Raw genomic sequence first — 21,880 nt, forward strand, 5'->3', positions numbered from 1 at the left:
AAAACTGTTTTGTCTATTGTAATCTTACATTTTTATTTCTATGCTTAGGATCAAGGTGTGTATCTCAGATGTAAATATAAATGGTCCTACTTTCCTCTTAAGAGTTTCACGTAGGCATGTATGTATGTGATAAGTTTTAGAAAAAAGAGATGAAGCTTATGATCCAGGAGGTTTCATTCACTGCAGTTTTTGAGGGGAGAATGCTCTCGTCCTATTATTGTAATGGCAGTTTCTGGACAGATAGTAGTTTGGGCATGTTGCACCTTTCCTTCTCTCTTGTGCTCAGACCTGTTTATATACATTAAAATACATTACATACAAGATAATAAGGAATGAGAAAAATTAAAAGTTATCCACTTGTAGACTAGAAAGGAAGCCTTAATATAAAATTAGATGTAAATATCTTAACTATATGAGCATGTTTATGCATACAGGCCTTTAAAATATGCTAAATATTTTACTCTTGCAGCTTTGTACGTATGCTGTTTTCTGACAATAACAGCTTCTGAGAAACCGACATGACTTATGCCTGGGAATTCAGGGACTGGGTATAGCTGCTTTTGTCCTCCTTCCCTAGAGCTGTTAATTATTCTGTGCAGTTAGTCTTAGCCAAATCTGAATCCTTCATAAATAGCTTTGTGCTAAGGCTTACTGTAAAGTATTACAAAACTTGGCCTTCTTTTGCATGCCATGAACTTTAAAAAGTATTATTTGGGAGCAAGTGATACTTCTACAAACTTGCTCACACAGAGGGCCTTTACAGAAGACTTTCCAAAGTGCTTATGTTCATTCTTAGTTCCTGTTAGAGAAAGGTGAACTCTTGACTAGCTCTGCATAACGCTGCCAGGAAAGGGGATGTTGCAGGCTGTTAGGGGCTTTAGTGTGCAATAACATTTTGTGGCCACAGAGGTCCAGAAGTCCCAGCTGAGCAGGAGAGAGCAGTTTCAGCAACCACTCTGGCTGGTCTGACATGGTATCACATACACACGACATATCCTAGCCTGCCCCATGTTTGGGAGTGTGGTATGAAAATTATGCCTACTCTGCTATTCATACAGAACATAGATTGGTACAGGAAGGGAAAGATTTCAGCCCTTGCTCCTTCCCTAGTCATCCCCTGAGCTGATTGTGCCAGTGCAGCAGTTTCAGAAAAACAGGGCTACAGGTCTACTCTCATACCAACCTTTTTCATGCTGTTGCTCTCAGTGAAATGCTTGAACATAGTTTGAATTGGAATTAATAGAAGCTAACCTCAAACACAAAATTCAGCTGTATGTTGGAAGCAAATCGCAACAAATCTGAGGCAATGCAAAAGGAACTAGATGCTTTTTTTTAACCATTTTCTGAATGTGATAGCAGGATCTGGACCTTGAGGGTGGAGTAGCTATGAGACCCTCACTAACAAAAAAGGGGAAAATGTCCAAGTTTGCCATCGACGTTGCCAGAGCCAAGACTTCATTCCATTACATATGGCACAGTAGATTTAGGACTCAAAGCGTCCATAAATTATAACACTGAGAACTTTATTAATAATGAACCCTCCTGAACTTGGTAACTAATCCAGAATTCACAGCAGACTTAGTAAATACAGTTTATACATGTGTGAACATTGTAACGTAATCTCAGTTTTCATGATGTTTAAGTACAACTTCTTGTAAGTCTCAATTGTTGAGTGGTCTCTTTCCCTTCCCACTACTTTCTCCCCTTACTTTGTCTCCACAGAAACCAGGGATGGATCTAGCAGATACCTACATTATGTTTGTTCGACAAAACCAGGACATACTTCGAGAAAAGGTCAATGAGGAAATGTACATAGAGAAGTTATTTGATGTAAGTAACTACCCTGGCAAAGCTTGCTGGCATCACTACTACATCAGAAGGGATAAGCTGCATTTTGATGATATCCAACAAACTGTTCAGATGTTCTTCCCTGTTGATCACTTTTTCTTTTGCTTTTTATTTACCGTCTTCAGCTGTCAAGGGTGGCCTTTCTTTAAACATTTTCTGCATGAAACTTTTAAGTGCTAGAAGGCATAAATAAAATTGGCAGATTATTATTTGAAATGATCATTTTTCCATTGGAGTAGTCCAATATTATTCCATCTTTTGATTTCAAATGCGTTAATGGAGAGAATTGGATTGGTGTGGTTTGTGGTCTCCATTGCAGACCTAATTTCCCTAAATCAAGAACTTGTATATATATATCACTGCCTGCTCGTATAGAGAAAGAGGCCAGTTATGCCAGGTACATCCAGAAGTTTGACTGGTGCTTTCATGGAATGATTTTTAGAATTCTGTTTTATGGATTTTTAGTTTAAGACTTATAATTTCTTAAAGTTGACAAAACATTTATTGAATTATCAAACTCGTTTTCAAAATTCTAATCCCACTTCTGCAAGTTCTGAGTAATCCTCTTGCCCGTCCTCAAGGCCCACACGTTGCTAACCAGTCTGTATCTTTGCAATAAATTCCCTCAGCTTTGATACTGGCTTCCGCAGCCTCCCCCCACTCATTCCTTTGCCTTGATTCCTCCTCTCTTTGTTAGAAATTATCACCTTCTCTACCAAAATTTTCCTCATACAAGGCTCTCCTATAAGGCCACTAGCAACACTCTTGGGCATATTTCTGCTCATTCAAGTTCTGACCACTAATTTATGGCTAGTATGTCCCTTCCTGAGTTGTCGGAAGGAGAAGCTGTAGGCAGCTGAAATTGTCCTTTCTGTATAAATTCAAAGCACTACACATGTAAAATATGTCTAAATGAAAGTTATTTTATTATAAACTTGGATCAATTTACATGACAGTGATGTCAGTCACTTATAACTATGTAGGAATTTGAACAGGGAAAGAAGTCATCTCTGGCACTGTGCAATGTAATTTATTACAAAACAAATTCTGGAACATAATACAGACTTTGAAATGTATTTATTTGTGTGTCATCTTCTAAGTATTTTAGAAAGCTTTGCTGGCAGTTTCATTTAATTATGCAAGTTACAGCAAATGTTTTCATAACAGCAATTCACAGCCTTTACTGTGACACTACAGTTGTGGCAGTCACAGAAGGTCCCATAACATAGACTCTCAGCCATGGTATGTCATGTCAGTGTTTGTTGTTTGTTAGACTGGGTGGTCAAAATGAGACTTATCTCTCAGATTTTATATTTCCAGACACTCCCAGGCAGCTTTACAAAAAAAAGTATCATCTGTTTTAATAAGCTAAGTGCTAATATGTGTGAAAAGAATGATTTTATAAAAGCTTTGATGCCCTGCAGGGGTAGAAAAATTATCATCCATCCAGCTGGCACCTTCACAAAGTACTAAAACCATATTAGCAACTTCTGCTTCAGTTTGCTCTTGCACTGAATCTGCAAGCATATGTTTCATTTTCAAGATTCTATTTTTTGTTTTTCTTTGGGGTTATTTTTGCTTATGTTGTAATTTTCTGAATGTTAATAAAATTACGTGCCTAAGGCCAAGTCTAACTCTCACTGGAGAGACCACATTGGCTTTGTTGATGTAGTGGGATGGACCAAGCCTTAGGCTATGTCCGTAACAGTAAACTGGTCAGGGCCTGGGCACAGGCCCGAGAACTAGCAGGTGATCATCCGTACCATTAAGTCAACAGCATGGTTGCTGGTGTGATTTTGGGTTAGGCCAACTAGAACTGACCCAAGGACAGAGCCTCAGTACAATTGGGTTAGCATGGGTCGAGGACCTCTTCCAGGTTTGATTTCAGCAATCAAGCTTTTCAGCACAAGAAAACATCTCCTGTATGGATGCAAGCCATGACATAGCACTTGCCTTTGAGATGCAAAACCATTCCTGTCCCCTTTGACTCAGTGGTATGCATTGTACGCTGTCTGTGGCCAACGCTTGTAGCTATAAGGAAAGAAAAAAGACATACGAGATAGATAAGTATTCTGTGTATCAAATATCTATCTGTATCTTTGTTTTTCTTCTTATATGGTGGTATCACATTTCTACATAACATCACACTAGGAGATATTACCAATTGGACAGAATCAGATAAATGCACTAACAAATATGTAAGCTCATAGCTTGCAGAAATTTAAAACAAAGGCGTCTCACTGTGTTAACTCACCTTTCCTGAGATTAATTCAGATTTAGAACTGTATGACTGAGCAAGATTTTGCCCATGATCTTTGGAAGGGGTTTTTAAATTAGTGATATAACAAAACCTAGGTACTGCTTATAAATTCAATTCTATCAAGTTATATCTCAATAGAAAGAATAAAATATGTTAAAGTTTTTATGTAAATATACTTCAAGCCATTCAACTGGCTACAGTTGTAAATCACTGTTTATTTCCCCTTAAAATACTTTATATTTCTATCAATCAGATAAGAAATCATCAGCCAAGCAAAATAGGAAAAGTGCATGTCTGTGTTTCATCCAGGGAAACACCTCATCCAGAATAACCAAAAAAGACCCAGCCTGTTCTGTATGCTAGAAGTGATAGTTATAAATATAGACAAGATCAGGCCTCCGAGACTATTTTAATCCAAAAAATGTGTACTTACAAACTATTTATGCATGGATTTCATTGACTTGATTCAGTGCTGCTATGTACTGACAGCTATTACAGTGACCAAGAGAACGGGATATCTATCATACAAAGTAATGTACACATCAAAGAGGATCATTATATTGAAGAATAGTACTGATACAAGTAGAAATGTCTGCCAGGGGGTCATAACTATGTTAAGGTTAGAAGTCTCAAACTAGGGAGAAGACAAAAAATGCGCATTGTTTTATGGTGGTGCTTGATAAGCCTGGAAGAGCACTACCATGCTACCAAATGTGAAAAATCAGGAGAATGGAATTTAAGCCTGAGATATGAATCCTTACATATGAGAAAGGCTCGAATCTCCAGGGGACTTTGAAACAAGACTAGGCTGCTATTTTTTTCTGCACCGTTTTTAAACCATTTAAATCATGCTATGCTTCAGTATCTCTGCTGATCATGCAGCAGAACTGAGGTGGGTTTTTTTTCCTTCCTTTTCTCTGAATAACTTGGCTTCTGGGTGCATTTAATTCTTTACCGCATCTGGAAGGGGTATAAACAGCACGCAGAACAATATGGCTTGGTGCTCCTGGTAGCACTGGTCTCTACAAGGTCAGTGTGCCATCTTCTTGTTCTCAAACTTCACCACCAGAATTGGAGTCACAGAGTTTTTTGCTTAGTTGATTTGTCAGAGACACTTAGGACTTTTAGTCTTCCTTTGTGGTGTGGGACGTGGTCTTCTTCCTAAGATCAGCTGGGAATTTTACCTATCAAATTTCTTCCTGTCACAGGAAATCAGGACATTTATCTCCTACTCATGCTGTAGAAGCTTATAGTCAGTGGGGTTTTTCTTATTTGCTTGTTTGTTTGTTTTTAACACCGCAGATCTTAAAGAGCACGTGTTGTACATGTGGATGGTCTGCAGTACCTCTGGGCTAAATGTCTGCTCCATGTTCATGATTTCCATAGGCTTAATTCAATGAATGGTTCACGTGATTCCTTCCAATCCCATACTCCACTGAAGTAAACTAAGACAATGAAGTTACATTGGGACAAGTTTCTCTAATAAACTGAAATAAAGCAAACTTTTCTACCATTAATGCTGGAGTGACTCAGGTAGATTCAGTGTATAACCACTAAATCATGAAGACAGGCACTACAGTGTTTGTTTAATAATTACAATTTTTAATTATGATTAAAAGCATCACCCACTGAAACATTTTTGCAGTTTAATCACTTAAACCAAGAACTCATTTTTTAAAATAATGTTTAGTAAAATGTTCTAAAAACAAAGTTGCACTTTAATTTCTTTTTTTTTAACCAGTGTTTGAAAAACACTTATTTTCAGAAAAGGCTGTAAAAGTAGCAGTTGGTGAAAGGGAAAATGAAGTATTTAAATAGAATTACACAAACCTAGAATAAATCTAAATTATTACTAACTATGATTAAGGTTCCTCTTACTTATCATCTGCTTGATGGATGATATAAGAACATTTGTGCAGCCTACCAAAGAATAGTGTTGTGTATCTGATCACAAAATTAACAGATGTAAAAAATATCCAACTATGAAATTCCGGTGGGGTCTGGTTTTACGCTATCAAAAAACAATGGGAGTTTTACCATTAACCTCAATAAAAGCAGTGCTGTACCCATAAACATGCCAGGTTATCATCACTAACTGGACTTAGAATCATGTTTCTACCTGAATTTTTAAGATGGGACTAATAAGCCTTCCTACTCCCAAGATTTTAAATGAAATTAGTCTTATAAATTAAAAACTGTTTCCTAAAAAAAAATATGGGATTTTGCTAACAAATCCCAGATATAAAAAGATAAGTAAATTTGCATAAAACACTGTGTAAAACATCAATGCAATACTTACTTTCTATAGTAATGTAAAGTTCCTAAGTGCAACTTGGGTAGATTCTCACCTTCTTGTACCTGATAATTGCACATGAATTATGGATGTTCTTGTCTAAACACAGAAAAATTTTGTTTCAAACATTTTCCCTTCAAAACCCTTCTTGGTTTATTTGCCATTAAGAGCATTATCTTATAGGATATATTTGTGTTGAATCTGTTGTGAAAAACTTACGATGTAAACAGATGTATGATTCCAATTTTATTAAGACTATATATGCAATGAAATCTTTATGCAATAATTGATTGCTGCTTTGAGAAATAAGGAATGGTTTAAGAGAACAGTTCTAATGCATCAGTGTTTTGCCATTGATACAACTTAAAGGTTTTCCAATTTTTTTTAGGCTCTAATTTCTGGGGAACCTGTGCACAAGCGTAGCATAAGCATAAAGTAGTCAGAGCGCGCATCCTGGAAAGGTCGGCATTGGCAAACAGGTCTCTTCATTATCTTGTAGAAGATGGCACCTCTTAGCAGATGTTGACTTTGGCCCTGATAGTCCATCTCTTAGGGGTGTTAAACTGGTGTGGTGTGACTGAGTAGTCCTGTTGACTTCACAGGGACTGCTGATGTAGGTGAATGTCCTTGGGGTTGTGGCCTTGTGCAGGGTAACAATTCAACAAGCAGTGTAAGAGATGTTAACGGCAGGGAACTCATACAACTTTCTTTGGAGTGCAGAAAGACTGAACGTCTTCATGACTAGTATAAATGCTTAAGCACTCCAGATTTACGTAGCTGCTTTTGGCTTTTGTATTTCAAAAGTTCAGGTATAATGTGATATTCTTTTTCTGTCGAAAAAATGCTTGTATTTTGTCTGGAATGTGAATTAAATGCTAGTAGTATTCCCATATCACAACCACTATTTCCTTTTCCATTAGTAGCGGGGATGGATGATTTAAGTTCAATGATGTACTTGCTGTTATTTGAGCTAGTAATTATTCTCCAAAGATTGCTATGTCATGTACATCATTCTATGCCTAAACGGAGATATGAAGTACTCATCTGATTCATTTCTGTTTGCCATCACATCTGCAAGTACATTTTTAGCAAATGCTTTATTCAATTGTATCATTTCTATAAGTTTTCTGACCTTTTACAAAAAATGTGTTAAAAATGTGCAAATGCTTCTCCCTGGCAAGTGAGTTAATCTTCAGCTGATGTTACACAGCTTAGAGGAACACATATTTTAAATGTGAGTTTTCTGTAGTACCAACTCCTTGTGCTGTCCATGTCTACCTCAAAAGCACCATTATTGTAGTGTTCAGTATTCAACAGCGCCTTTCTAGAAACCTTCAATTCTGATTTTTTTTCCTCATTCTCAAATTGCTTCCTGTCATGTTAATTTTAATAAGTAATCTTCACTTTCATTGTTATGCAATTATTTGCAAGCGTGTGATTTGACAAAAGGTCTACTTTTTGATCTAGATTATATGCCAAGGCAACTCCAGCAAGTTGGGACTAGGTAGAACTGGTTAAAGGCCACATTTGAATCAAAAGCTGTGTTTGTATTAACCTCTGAGAAACATGAGAGGACCGTGCCTAATTACTTAAAAGAGACTCAACAAAAATGGATTGTAGCTTGTTGATCTTCTTATTTCTTTGATAACTCAGAATAATCTTCAAGAAATATGTGGGCTTCTTTCTCAGATTCTTGAAATTTGAGCACAGTGCAAAATTGTCCTTTGGCGCAAACCCAGAAATACACATCTTTGCATGATGCACCTGGACATATGTGGCAGGTCTGGTAGAATCAGCTAATTAACAACACAGGCTTAAACAGGCACCTCATCTGGCAGTGTAGTTAGTTGCCTGATGGTGCTCAGCAGGATTTGGTAGTGCTTTTTATTTTTCTATCCTAATGGTCTGCTGCCCACCTAATTTTGCCTTATTGTCAGCCACTACTTACCGCAGCTTGAGGCCCTCCCAGGAGGCTAAATTATTATCAAAGGATTAGGGAGATGTAGCCTTGCAGCTCTGACATTTCTGATTACTTGTCTATGCCAGAACACTAATTAGCTGTGACTAATTAAGAAAAATGTTCCTGCCATAGAAAACCATTTAAAAGAACTGAGAAGTAGAAAAGCAATTGAAAAGCTGAGCAGTGCTCAGATTTGACGATGCTCTTTAGATTTTCACCAAAGTCTTAACTCACCTTTAATTATGTCTAATATTTTATAGGGAAAATAGGACGGTTTGATATGAGAACCACTCTGCAGTTTTCTCTGGATCTAAAGACATTCCTGTCATTTTAAAACAGTTTGTCATGTCCTTTTTAGTAAAAGAAAGAATTTTACAGAAAACTATAGGCAGTGTCACCAAATGTGGACTGAAAAAGTGAATTATATTAACATGCTCAAATATATGAAACTCTTCTGCAAGATGGAAGCAACATCTTGCAAATGTACTGTTCAAAGTCTTTTCAAAGTTCACTAAATTATTCCTGATGTTTTCAAGTAGATTCACCTCATTTTTTGAGATAGAACTCTCTATAAAAGAACAACAGTTCATCTGAAAGCTGAAAAATGTAACATCCATCTGATTTCATATAGTATATAAATTTTCTTTGATTTTTTTTTTTCCTGGAATATGCTGAGAAAAGGAGTGCCCACTCTTGGAGGGTGCTGATTATGCTGCTATCAATCCAGCAAAGCTCAGTACTGTTGAAATTAATAGGACCACAACACACTTAAAGCAAAGCATGTGCTTCAGAGTTCGCTGCTTCGGGATCAGAATATTCAGCACTTTGTAAGCTGTTTTATGCTGTAGCTGAGAGTATTTTCTCTAGAGGAAACCATAACACAATGGCTGGTTTTGATATGTTTTTGATATGATATATTTCCTCACTTCTTCGTTTTTCATGCCATTTTTAATTTCTGAATTTCCATCTTCTTGGGTATCAAACAGCCCAAAAAGATATAAAAAGGGTTTTCACAAGACACTATGTATCCCATAGTCCAGTCTGCATTTAGTATTCATGGAATGGTTGTCTGCCACCTTTTTCACACTAATTTAATCATATAATTTAAATATTTCCAGCAGGGGAATAAGAAACTATGAAATAGATATTCTGATATCTTGCTAAAAGATATCTTTGGGTGTAAAATGGAAACAGAGAATTATTTTTTTGGAGCACTAAAGGTCATATCCTGATATTCAGAATTTCTTATGCTGTCCTATCCCTTAATTTCCCAGGTTTGTGTGAGAAGCTCACTTTTTAAAAAAAAAAAGAATATATAAACTGCTATCAAAAGGCAATTTAAAATGGGCATCATGAGTCAAAAGAGGAAAACTAATGGAAAAAAATCCCAAACTCAAGATTTTAAAGCCAATCTGATTTTTTTTCTGAGGGAATTTTATCAATCAGGGGTGGAACTACAAGGTTTTTTTGCTTGTTTGGGGAGGGGCTATGACATTGGGAGTTTCCAGTACAGTTTCCCCATAGACATTTCTCATCTATACTGTTAGGTCATTTATTTAACTTAGTTAAATGCATCTGTCCATCACTAAAAGCAATAACAAATTCTGTCAAATAAAAGAGAACTCCTTCCAACATCCAGGCAGAATTTAGTCCTTTAACCTTTTTATCCTGCTAGGCACAAAGTAGCAGCATCTCATTCCAGGCACTGCATTTTTTTCTTATCTGGATGGCTTGAAATGTGTCTAGCAACTTAATGGAATCAATTGAGCATGGACAACTATAAAAATATAAAAAAGCACTGAAACTTTAGATGAGTCTGTCAGTAAGTGTTAACTGTGGCTGCAGCTTTCACATTCTACGCAGTCAAAAGAAATCAATAAGGATTGTACCATTTATATTGTCTTATCTAATGTTTGTTCACCATGAAGTGCCAGGCATAAGCACCATCTAGGGAATATTGATTTCTTGATGTACTGTAATTCACACACGTATAAACAGCAGGAGAGCCTTGTGGTTTCTCAAATCTTACTTGCGGGTTTGATATTTATACTTGTATTTCATTTGGGTCAAGCTTAGCTTAAAGAGGAAAATCAAGCAAAACTCTGCGTAAGTGTTCGCAAATAGACACACAACCACATTGTTGATCATATTGCAAGAAAAATGGTGCCAGAAAGTGTAAGAATAATCTAGTTTTACTATAAGGAGTCTGGAGTAACAGAAAGAGGTTGCTATGTTGTAAATAGTACCAGCTGAGGATGCTGCAGAGTGCTCTGACAAAGTCAGTGATTCATCAGTGGAAAGAGCTGCTTAAGCTGTTTGATCATGGGGAACTGAAGCTTTAATGCTGATTTAAATGTGCAAAAGCGTTGACCTATATAGATATTATTTCCTTTAAATAACTTTCAAGTGTTTCATTGTATATTTTCTTAATTTACACAGCATTGACTATCCTTTGTACTTACACAGTGCTAACAGTGTTCACAATGTGCAAGAAAAACGGTGCAAAAAATTAATAGAAAAATCAGCTCCAGGGAAAAAAAAAAAGCAACGCAGCTGTAAAATCTGCATAGCTGAAAGAGTGCACGTGGGCAATAGGGTCAGAGATGGAAAGGAGCAAACCAGGCACCTGCCCAATCCAAGGACACTTTCTCCAAAGAGATGAGGGGAGGAGAGAAGCAAGAGGGAAGCAGGAGGCTGGACCTCTGCTCCACATTAGCGCTGCTCCGTGTGGTGCCCAATCGATGCAGCGTAGGAGAGGAGTGGCTACACCACTGTGCAACTCCCTATCAACTTCACAGCTGCATCCAGCCCTGTCATATGCCACTACAATAACATACAGAACAAACGGATGATGAGTCAAGATTGCTGAGGTGGAGAGAAATGAGTTGCCTGTAAATATTCACCCAGAGGAACCCAGAATGTTTTAAATACTCTAATTAGAATAGGTACACATGAAGCAGGGAGTCTAAATAGAAGGCTTCAGGACAAGAGCTACTAACGTGAGTCAGTACCTATAAGCTACAACACAGACTTTGGCCCAGCTTTGGTCCACCTCACTTCTGATACAAGGTAGAGATATCAAGAGCATACTTACTTTAAGAGAGAGATGCAGCTCACAGGAGGACTCTGCCACCTCCCTGAATCGCCCTTTGCTGATGCCTCCCTCACTCCAGGGAGTCCCCAGGGAGTCCCAGATGACTGGGCAAAGCAGATGTAGGTGTCTCAGTTACATGCCGTACAGGCTGAGTGAACCCGGACCTTTAACCTCACTAATGTTACACACGCACTTCGGAAGACTGCTTAGCATTTGTACAGCTAAGCACATTCATAAGGTTTGTAAAACTAGAGCCTGATAGCAAGAGGCTAGTCTTATAACGAGTAACAACTTGGTCATTTTGTGTTATGTTCATATGTTTATTCTGAGGGCCCAAGCTGGCTTTCAAGGTCACTCAAGTGATGTTCCCCATTCTCTGCCTCGGAGGATGTTTGCAGATATACCCCAATAGCAACACAACACACAGTGTAGCAAGACTGACAGCATTTGCTGCAGAGAGTTTTAGCGCCAGAATAACCTATGGAAGTATTGTTCACAGATGCACTGCGTATCCAGAGTGGAGTAGGGAAAGTGTTTGTGCTGTTAGTCTCTCGCTGTCATGAGCATTCTGTTAATACTAGTGTCTAAAGTTAGAACAGCAACATCACATATGTCCACATACGGAAGGAAGTTATGCATGTCTAATTTTGCAAACTTCCAGTTTCCCAGTGCATCTAACATATATGAAGAAGACAGAAAAAAATGAAGGTCATAAACATTATACAGTAGCATAAATAGTGTAAATTGCTGTTTAGCAATCAATATACAATGCAGGGAGAGATGAGTACTGTATATTTTGTATTAAAAGTGTATATTTATTTGTGAATTGGCAGCAGTTCCACAGCAACTAGCTAGCTTCTAATTATAAGCCTAAAATATGAAAAATTTACTTTCCTCCTAAAAGATAAGCTTTTCACAGGTTAGATGTAATTTGTTATTTCAGAATATCCCTTTTGCCTAGAAGTTTCGAAGATGCTTAATATGCTTTTAAATGAGCCCTCTTCTCTATTTTCTTCTCATTACTGATTTCTGAAAACTAGCCTGCCTAATTTGTTTCCTTGTATCACCAAAATATCTCATCCAGCAACTGTTCAGTTGTTTGTCGTCATGAGTCCTGCTGAATGGGGTCTTTCTGTCAAGGTTTGGGTTCCTCTTTCTGTTGAGCTCCTTCCCCTTTTCTGCCAATTGCTATGGGAGTGACAGTGGGAATCCTTCATTCAAATAGGCAGGGAAGAGACTGACTAGAAACTATAGTGTTTGTTTCATCAATTAGTCATTCTTAAGAAAAACAAAATGTTTTCTGAGCTCCCTGAGAGGTTTGTTGGAGTAATGGCACAAAAAAGGCAGAAGGAAACCAAAGGAATAATCCCACTGGAATGAAGAAAACCTTTCTTTCTTGGCTGAGTAAGGGTACAAGAGGCAAGTTAATAAATCTGCTACAATCACACCAAAAAAAAAAAAAGGGAAAAGAAAAAAAAAATGTGGTTTGTACCCAAACAGAGTTTGTAATTTAAAATGACCAAGCTGAAGAAATCTTGTCCTCATCCCTTTATTACAAGAAGTGTTGAAGTGGACAGTAGTATGTGGTTCCTTTCTCACTTCCTTCCTGGAACATGTAGCTGTAATTTAGGCTGTGAAAATTTTTGCACATTCCCAAGCCAAAGTTCAAAACTTGGCTTAGCATTTCAGGCCTAGAAGAGGAAGCAAAACACAGAAGCTGGTTGAAAGCCTGAGATGTTTCCAGGAAGATGCCTTGATAAGGGGTGCCGAGCATTAGAAGTGTAAGACACTGGTGGGTGGAAGAGGTGTGTGTCAGGGGCCCTGGGCAAAGTAGGAGCACGTGAGGGAACTCGGGGCTTGAGAGCGTTACAGCATAAATGAGTGATATGGCAATAGGGGGACTTTTGGACAGGTCCTTGAATGAAAATGTGAGAAGGAACTGCAGCAAAATGGGGAGCGGAGATAAATAGAGTTTTTTCGTATGACACTTTTAACATTGATTTAATCATTTGCATTTTCCAGATCAAGGGCTTTTAAACATCTGATTTTTGGTGTTGGGAAAAGGCTTCATTTGTTTGTACTACCCGCTAACCCCATGGTTCCAACAAGGCTAACTCCATGGATTTTCCACTCGTGTTTAATTTAATCTTCATTTCTTTCAGTTTTTCTTAAATGAAAATTCCTGGGGGGGCGGGAATTGCAAAACAAATAAATGTAGTGGCATCATGGCAACTCCCAAAACACTAGTATTGTCCTTGAACTTTGTGAACATTTAAGAAAATACAAAAGTAAGCCCTCCAAGCCTTCCAGGTCTAATGTCTGCATATTAAAGGATAGATACTATTATTGGATGAAAGCTAAAGTACATTAAAGTACCCTTTCAGTTTTAATATTTGTATTGATTGTATTTCATATGTTTTAAATAACAATAAAAGTAATGTGTCCTGATAAAGTAAATATACAGAAAGTGAACACGTAGGTGAAGTGGTTCTTGATCAGTGCCCATAAAATGGAGATACAATTCTAACTCTCAGCACAGTCGTAATGTCAGCTGTTTCCCCCATATTCATTTTGCTATGAAATTTATGCAACATAAAATTTTTTCTCCAATCATAGCAGTGCTTTGAATCAAAAGGTGGAGAAATTGTTCATGTTTCAGAGAAATAATACAAACTTCTTTGATGTCCTAAACAGAAAGATTACTATCTTGCCAAAAAACTAACAGCCAAAAGCATTAGGGTAGCTGTAAGAATAGCCAGGCTACAAGTGTACTTGAAAATTTTATTGTATCTGGAGATGGTATAATTTCTATTTCTACAGTCAGAGGCCAGCTAACTGACCATTTCTGCCAACTGAATCTTACTGTCTCTACTGTAGAAGGACATCTCAATAACATAAAATTCTCTGTTGATTCAGAACAATAATGTTGAGACACACGCACAAAAAAAAAAAAAAATCACCTTTGCATGGACTTCCCACGAAGGCAAAATTCTGAATTTTGGTGAGAATATTTTTTCAGGGATGGCACTGTAAACTTTGGTGCTCAGAGTCAAACCTAACTCAACATTTTATGCTGTGGCACTCTGAGGCTATGTATAATGAGAAATAACATCCTTGTGGGGTTGGGTAATGTGTTGCAGAGGGCCAGTGGCTGTCACTGTGAAGCCACGTGGAGCTGATAGTGGGATGAGAAAGCTCTTGCATGAGAGCTTTCTCCTCTCTCAGTTTCCCCAGCTTCTGTCCCTTCATTTTTTTCATCACTGACACAGTTATTCTCACTGGAAATGTGACTCGAAGTGCCTCACAGGCTGGTGCACATCTATGACCAGTGCACTCTAGAAAAGAAAAGTCACTGGGGAAATAATTTGTTCCTCTCAGGGGAGTGAAAATGCAGGAGGGAGTGGTGGGAGGGCACTGTGTCACTAGTCATCAAGTTCTGGTCTTCCTCCTTTAGAAGAAGCTGATATTTTAACCAGTTCATAAATTGCCTGTGTCAGGAATCAGAATTGATAAGCTGGGAAGAGAGTACAAACAAAATTTCTACATGTTGATACATTAAATTTTCTGTTTATGTCTACCTATAGTTGCCTCAACCTTCAAAGGTTTCTCAGGCTTTCTTAATCAAAAGGCTACCTAAACCTGAGGGGAAAGCATAAACATCTTATGCAAAGTTACTTCTAGTTTGCAACTACATATTTTTCATTTCTGCAAAAATATAAAGATATTGTGAATGTTAATTACTTCTTCTGATGTGATTTCTTATTTTGGTGTTCCTGTGTGTACAAACCTTCTGATGTACCATGGTGGCCCACAGGCTGAGAAATCCTTCCCCAAGTTTGGGGGTTTTTAAGAGTTAACAAGGCTTTCCAGCCTTCAGAAGCATGTATGAACTCTTCACTCTCAGGTAAAAATCCTCATTTAAGTGGGAGATGTCTATACCTAAACTTGAAAATATAGCTATAACTTCTAAACCTCAGAGTGTTTTGAAAGACACTACAAATAACCCTTGTTTCCCTCGTTATCATTAACATTCAACAAAGGAAGTCAGTATGATTATTCATATTTTACAAAGAGGGAAATTAATTATGAAACTTAAATCAGGAACTTTTTTCTAACTTTTGCTGTTCGCGTTTTTAAGGAATAACTTATTTATTTTTTCACCATGTAACATTTTTTTAAAACGTTCTAAAAGTTCTTTGGCACGCTACTAATGCTAGCTACCAAAATCTTGAAACAATGCAACAGCACTGCCTTTTAATTAAAACTGGGTATTGTAGCATTTAATATTGAACGTGCTCATAGTATTTCTTATGCATTCTGGCTTGTGCTGCCTTTCATGTACAATCTCTTCAGTGAGAAGAATGCTTTCTGTTGCTGTTCCTGGTAGGAAAAGTAAAGCTGGAGGAAGTAAAAACATCCCGTTGTCATCTGAGCAACTCATTTCCCAATCAATAGCGCGATAAAGGCTTCGATAGGAAGATAAAATGCCGTTCCTAGAAAAGCTGTTCCCCCTGCCATATTCAGCAGAAAAAGCATTTTGACAGTGCCCATTTATCAAGAGCAGGCAAGACACAGAAACTCAACGGGGTCTTGTGTCTCAGGCGTTAGGGATACCAGCCCTAGAAGGACTAAGGCATTGTGTATTAGTATGTATTGAGCCTCCTTCCAGGTGGCAAACAGCTGCACCTTTTTATAAAACTTCAAAAATAAATCTGAAGTGCTTGCTTTCAGCCAATAAGTGTTATATTTAATTGAACCGTTCTGCAAATGTTATAGCTCAGGCACCCAGAAAGATGGTGAATATTTAATATATTTGTTTTGTATTTCCACCGGTCAACAGAATAATGAAATTCCTTAACTACTTCTCTTTAACTTGCCTGAAGAAAGCACGGTATGTTGCTAAATCGCTTTTCACCGGCCCTGCCGAGAAACAACTTTAATCCTTGTTAGAAAATTGCAGAGTCTGGGCCTGACAAAGAGCTCATGCCTGGCGCATTGTGAGTGCTGGGAGCGGGGCGAGGGGAGCCCTTTACAGCTGCGTGCCTCCAGCCCGCCTCAGCTGGACTATTTAGGCGAGGAGGTTTGTCAATTCCTCCCGACAATGGAGCGAGTTTTTCAGTGCCTGTAGCTGCGCCGAGCCCCGTTGGGGATCAATGCTGGCCATTCAAGCTGCACCCTCTTTCATTGCTTTGGTTTGTTAATTTAAGACTAAAGGTCCGCTGAGGGGGTTTAGGGTGTTTAAGAAAGCTGATGAACTGTTTAAGAAATCTGATGAACTGAGAGCGTTTATAGCCCTGGTGTGGCAACTATTGGCACTGAGGGAGCTGTGTCCTTGTTGACCCTCTTGTTATTAAAAATGCACAAGTGCTGCGCTTCTCAATATTTCAACACTCTTTCATTGTCAATACCACCTTCTGAGCCCTTCAGCTTGTTGCTTGCTCTAAAGATCTTCTTAGATTGGGTTTGAAAACTTCACCTTAAACACTAGATTAGACTGATGTTCTGTTTTCCGTGCTCCTGTTGATTTGTTGAACCTTCCCAGGGCTGGAAAGCAAGTAGCAGCTTGATGGGGAGACGGGCTGCTAATATGATTTACCAGTCTACAGTCATGCACAATAAGTGTGAATAAATACAGGGGTCTCACAGAGTCAACCCTAGCCTTTCCTTTTCTCTTATTTTTTACTTTAAAAGAGATATCTCAGGAAAATGAAGTGAGTAATGCATGCCCTTACAGGAGCTGGATGAGCTATGAATAAGGAGAGGGGGGAAACAGGGAGGCAAACATATTTTTGTTAAAGTGGTTGGCTGCTGTTATGTGCTGATGTGAAAAAAAATATAATAAACACTTACTGCTTTATTCTTGCATAGACAACAGCAAAGAATATGGCACTAATACCGTATCATTGACATCTGCAAGAGTCACATTGTCCTTTCAGTGCTATTGTTACTAGCGGGAAAATTACTTTTTCTTAAAAATAGTTCGAAGGATTTTTTTTAAATTAGTATTACTTAAAAACTGCGTGATCTCAGGACCATTATCTAATCGCTGAAGCTTTTGAGTTTGCAATAGATTCCTGTAAGTCACAGTAGATGCATCCCTGCCTCTATAACATGCTCACGGTTGTCAAAATGCGCGGCCTTGGATTCCACCTCTGAGAGGCATTTGCAGTGCTGCGCATTTTAACAGGCTCCAAAAGAAGCGATAGGGAAATATTTACTTTTCTTCTTATGAAGTCCAGCAGATTTATGTTTATGCAGCTTCAGCCTATACTAAGTGCTCAAAATTCTGGGTATAAGTGAACAGGAATCCTATCCACAAGTACCTCTAGGAGGACTCTAAAAACATAATGGATGTGATTTTTATTAAAAATACTGTGACAATTCAAAATAAGAATACATCTTTTTCTAATACAAAACAGTAGTATTTTTTCTGAACGAGGTACGTTGACAGAGAAGGAATTACCGTAGTGTCATTTCACAATCACCAAATTAAACATTTCTACTAAAAGTTTAACATATCTAAACTAGTCAGGAAAACATATTCTATTGTTTTCATTCACAAATTGGAGTAGCAAAATTAATTCCTTCCAATTTCTTAGTTTTGTTTTCAGTGCATGTAAGCATATCATAGGTATGTATGGAGAGTCTCATTTTTACTGCATCCATCTTAACTGAGTTCTCTGGCTGGGCTTTAAAACACATGTTTTGCCAGAAAACTGGGGGGGCTGGGTCTATTCTCAGTGATCTGGCACCAGTCAGTGGTGTTGCATGGGGAAACTGATCACAGAATTTTCAATCCTGTCTGTAGTTTGTTCGTGTGAGCAAGTTTGAGCCCCTTCTGCTTTCTACTTGATACAAACCAAATACCTCGTGGATGTGATATTGGATTTTTAAAAAAAAAAAAACTCCGCTACTAAAACCAGTCTCTCTACCATGATTATGTTAAAGATTAACAACTGTAGAGTCTGAGTGATAATACAATTGGGCTCATCTTACTGCAAATAACAATAGATACTCTGGGTAGAATGCTTGGCATATGAATTTTTATGTCTATTAGATCAAAAGAGTTCCCCGAGTGAATAATCTCAACTGTATTTTATGTTCTAGACATCTGTAGACATACAACACCTGTCATATAGTTTACAGCTGCCACTTAGTAACGACTCTGTCACATTGAAAATATTTTACAGGTACTTATAAAGGAAATCAAAACCAGCATGCATGTTTGGGGTGAAATAATGTAAATAGGATGAGTGTCATTCAGTGATAAAAAACAATATTTTATGGATTCCAAATCAGTCCCGCATTTTATTGAATAAATCAAACTAGTTTTATGAAGTATGCAGCTAGCTGCATTTTGTATGGTGTGTTTGTTCACTTCTGTAAAATAGTAAATTAATAGGAGAAACTCTAAAAAATTTAAAGTAATTTATTTCTAAAGATTTATAATTAAAATACATTTTAACACAGTAAACAAAACAAATGGAAGACATTATTATATGAAAACCTTATTTCAAACTTATCCTAAAACTGATAGTTACAATGAGATGAGACTGTTTCCTGTAAGGAAAAAGTATTTACATATATTTACTGTATGTCTTTAAAGCTTTATTTTCCAGAGAGCTTACGTTTTGATGAAAGAATACTATTTCTGTCTTTTGTTGCATCCAGGAGCCAGTAATTTGTCTTCATTTTTTCAAGATATATTTTATTTTATTTTTTAATGTAGAGGTGGCTAATGAGACAGGTTAGATTCTTCGAATTACTTCATGATGTATACCTTGCCTAACATGCTGCATCTGAAAATATGCACAGTGTTTCCTCTCTTTGCATATCGGCGTATTTTGTAAAGACACAGGAAATTACATTAGAAAAGAATTTAAGCCTCTTCCCTGTGGGGAAAGAGACTAGAAACAGAGCTATGACACAAACTCTTTTAATCTCTTACTGCTAAAATGAAAAAAAAAATCCCTTCCTTTTTACAGTTTGACTAAATGACATCTGGTTGGTATTTTACAGGAGGGGGAGGAAAACTGCTACAACTGTGTTTAGTAAAATCTCTTTTAATCCAGTTAATGTGAAAGAACTATTATAGTAGCTATTTGGATCTGAGCGGGTTTTTACGGTAACATAGACACCAACAGCAGAGAGCTTATTCTTACCCCATCCATTTGTGAAGCTTTGAGTGAAAACATACCCATGCCTAAGACATAAAAAGGAAATAAGGTAGGCTGTAATTATAATTAGTAATTAACATAAAACAAAACCTTAACATGGTTATTTTGGGAGGGGTGGAACGGTGTTTTGATCATACTTAAATACAGTTTCCATGGTTTTCTGATTTTTTTTACTCAATAAAGAAGTGATGTAAAAGAAAAAAGCAAGACAGATTCTGTATTCTATGTTTGATGCCGTTTTCCTGTTTGGATTGGAAAATCTAGGTATTGCACACTCTCTCTCAAGATACCCTACCTGTTTTTTCCCTTGCTGTTTTAGCTGTCAAATCTCTCATGTAATTGTGTATTTAATATCCATTCTTACTGACAGATAGCAAAGTGCATAATGCTATTTTGCTTGAAAATGTTGTAACTGAAAGGTAAAATGGCAGTTGCTAATTCATGTAAAGAATAGTCTAGGTCAAGTTATTTGATTTCCTACTGACCCGTGCAATTCTCTTAACAGGAAATTATATCATTGTTGACTTCAAGTGCTGATCTGTGATCATTTCAAAGTGTTTCATTACCTCTCATTACCAAATCTGTTAAATGAATACTGCAGGATTGTTTGGTAGTTTGGTTTTTTTTTTTATCCTTCTTTTCAGCAATGGTATAGCAGCTCCATGAAAGTCATATGCATGTGGTTGGCTGATAGATTAGACCTTCAGCTTCACATCTACCAGCTGAAGACTCTCATCAAGATAGTGAAGGTAAATAAAATGTGATTGTGTTAGACTGTGTGGTAAAGAGAGAAAAGTGATAAAGTATTAACGTGGATAAGTATAGATCACCCTAAAAGTTTAAAAATGTGGAATAAATTTGCAAATTTATGTAGTTCTACATTGGGATTATTTTTTTTCATAGCTGTAGCAAATTTCAGAAGAAAAACAATTTATTAAAACCTCTAGTGTTAATTATATGTGCACTAGTAATTGTCATCCATTCTGGACTCAGTGACAATTAAGATTGTTCCAAGGAATTTTAACAGATTACTGCTAGCTGTACAGCAATGATGTATGGTATTCCTAATAAATTATTGTTTGTCATATTACTGATTTTTTTTTTGTTTTACCTTCATAATCCCAATAGCATTCCTATTCATTTTTCCTACTCTCCTAAAAAATAACTATTTTCTTTTTTATGCCCATGTGATTACTAGGTTAGGTTGCAAAACAATATTCAATATATTAAATAACATTTTGTAATCTTTCGTACTCCTGGGTAAGTACCAATAAAAACACCAATCCCTCCAGTACAGTCCTCAGTCATTTACACTGGCCAATGTCAAATGCATCCAAGCGAAGTGTAAAATACCTTGCAATAGGCAATTACGGGTTAACCTACTGTAAAAGAAAGTTTCCTCCTAACTCCCTTTCAGATCTTAGTTAATACCCTTGGGCAAGAGACAGAAAGCCATTGCAGATTTTTTTCCTTTTAATTCTGTCTTGTTTAACTCTGAACATTCTTGTTATCTGTATAAATGTGGAAGAAGCACCTGTTGTCAATGGTGAGCTATATTTCTTCAAAATATTTTCTCGTGAAGTTAATGCAAGACTGTAAATTCAGAACCATTTTAACTTGCGGACACCAGAATTGCAACTGCAACTTTCAGGATTCATTAGCTAAAAGGAAAGAAACAGAGAGAGAGATGCAAGAAAGCAGTCATAACAATGACGGCATCATGGCTCCCTGAACCAGCCACACTTAGCTTTGCTATTTCTGACCTTAACTGATTCCTCTGGAAACAGGATTTGGCTCTTCATTATATTATGTGCCAAAATGGCAAAAGCAGTTTGCTATTTGTGGTTGAAATGAATGGCTCTTGTGAAATGTTTAAAGCTCTTCTCAAGTGAAGGCAGATATCATCCTCGGGGGGGGGAAAAAGTGTTATAGGATCTAAAACTTGTGCCCAGTGAAATCTAAGAATGGGCAGGCTAAATTATACCAGTTAAATATCACCTGGGACATTAAAAGAAGAGCCTCTTATAAAACTGAAGTTCAGTTGAATGAGCAGCACTGTCAACCAGCCTTCCCTCTGCAGCCTGTCTCTCTGATTAGCCTTGTTCAAAAGAATTAGGCTCCCGGTGACGATGGGAACACACTGGTTATGGCAGTAGCCTTTCTGTGGCTGTACACTCGGTTTGATTTGCGCATAAATTCCAAGTGTGTTATTCCATGGCACCTTCGGTGGATACAGAATATTGAAGAA

At 37.4% G+C, this 21,880-nt stretch overlaps 1 protein-coding gene across 15 annotated transcripts in view; it reads left to right on the plus strand.

Annotated features, from left to right (window-relative positions):
* The window catches only part of CADPS2 (calcium dependent secretion activator 2), a 318,208-nt gene that overhangs the window by 294,182 nt on the left and 2,146 nt on the right, over positions 1 to 21,880 (plus strand). For all 15 annotated transcript variants that reach the window (XM_059817284.1, XM_059817282.1, XM_059817293.1 and 12 more), the window contains 2 exons: positions 1,723 to 1,830; positions 20,277 to 20,381. In XM_059817284.1, coding sequence (XP_059673267.1) covers positions 1,723 to 1,830; positions 20,277 to 20,381 — 213 coding nt within the window. The remainder of the gene's footprint in view (positions 1 to 1,722; positions 1,831 to 20,276; positions 20,382 to 21,880) is intronic.

Source organism: Gavia stellata, chromosome 4, assembly GCF_030936135.1.
Source record: "Gavia stellata isolate bGavSte3 chromosome 4, bGavSte3.hap2, whole genome shotgun sequence".
In the NCBI taxonomy this organism is placed as follows: domain Eukaryota; kingdom Metazoa; phylum Chordata; class Aves; order Gaviiformes; family Gaviidae; genus Gavia; species Gavia stellata.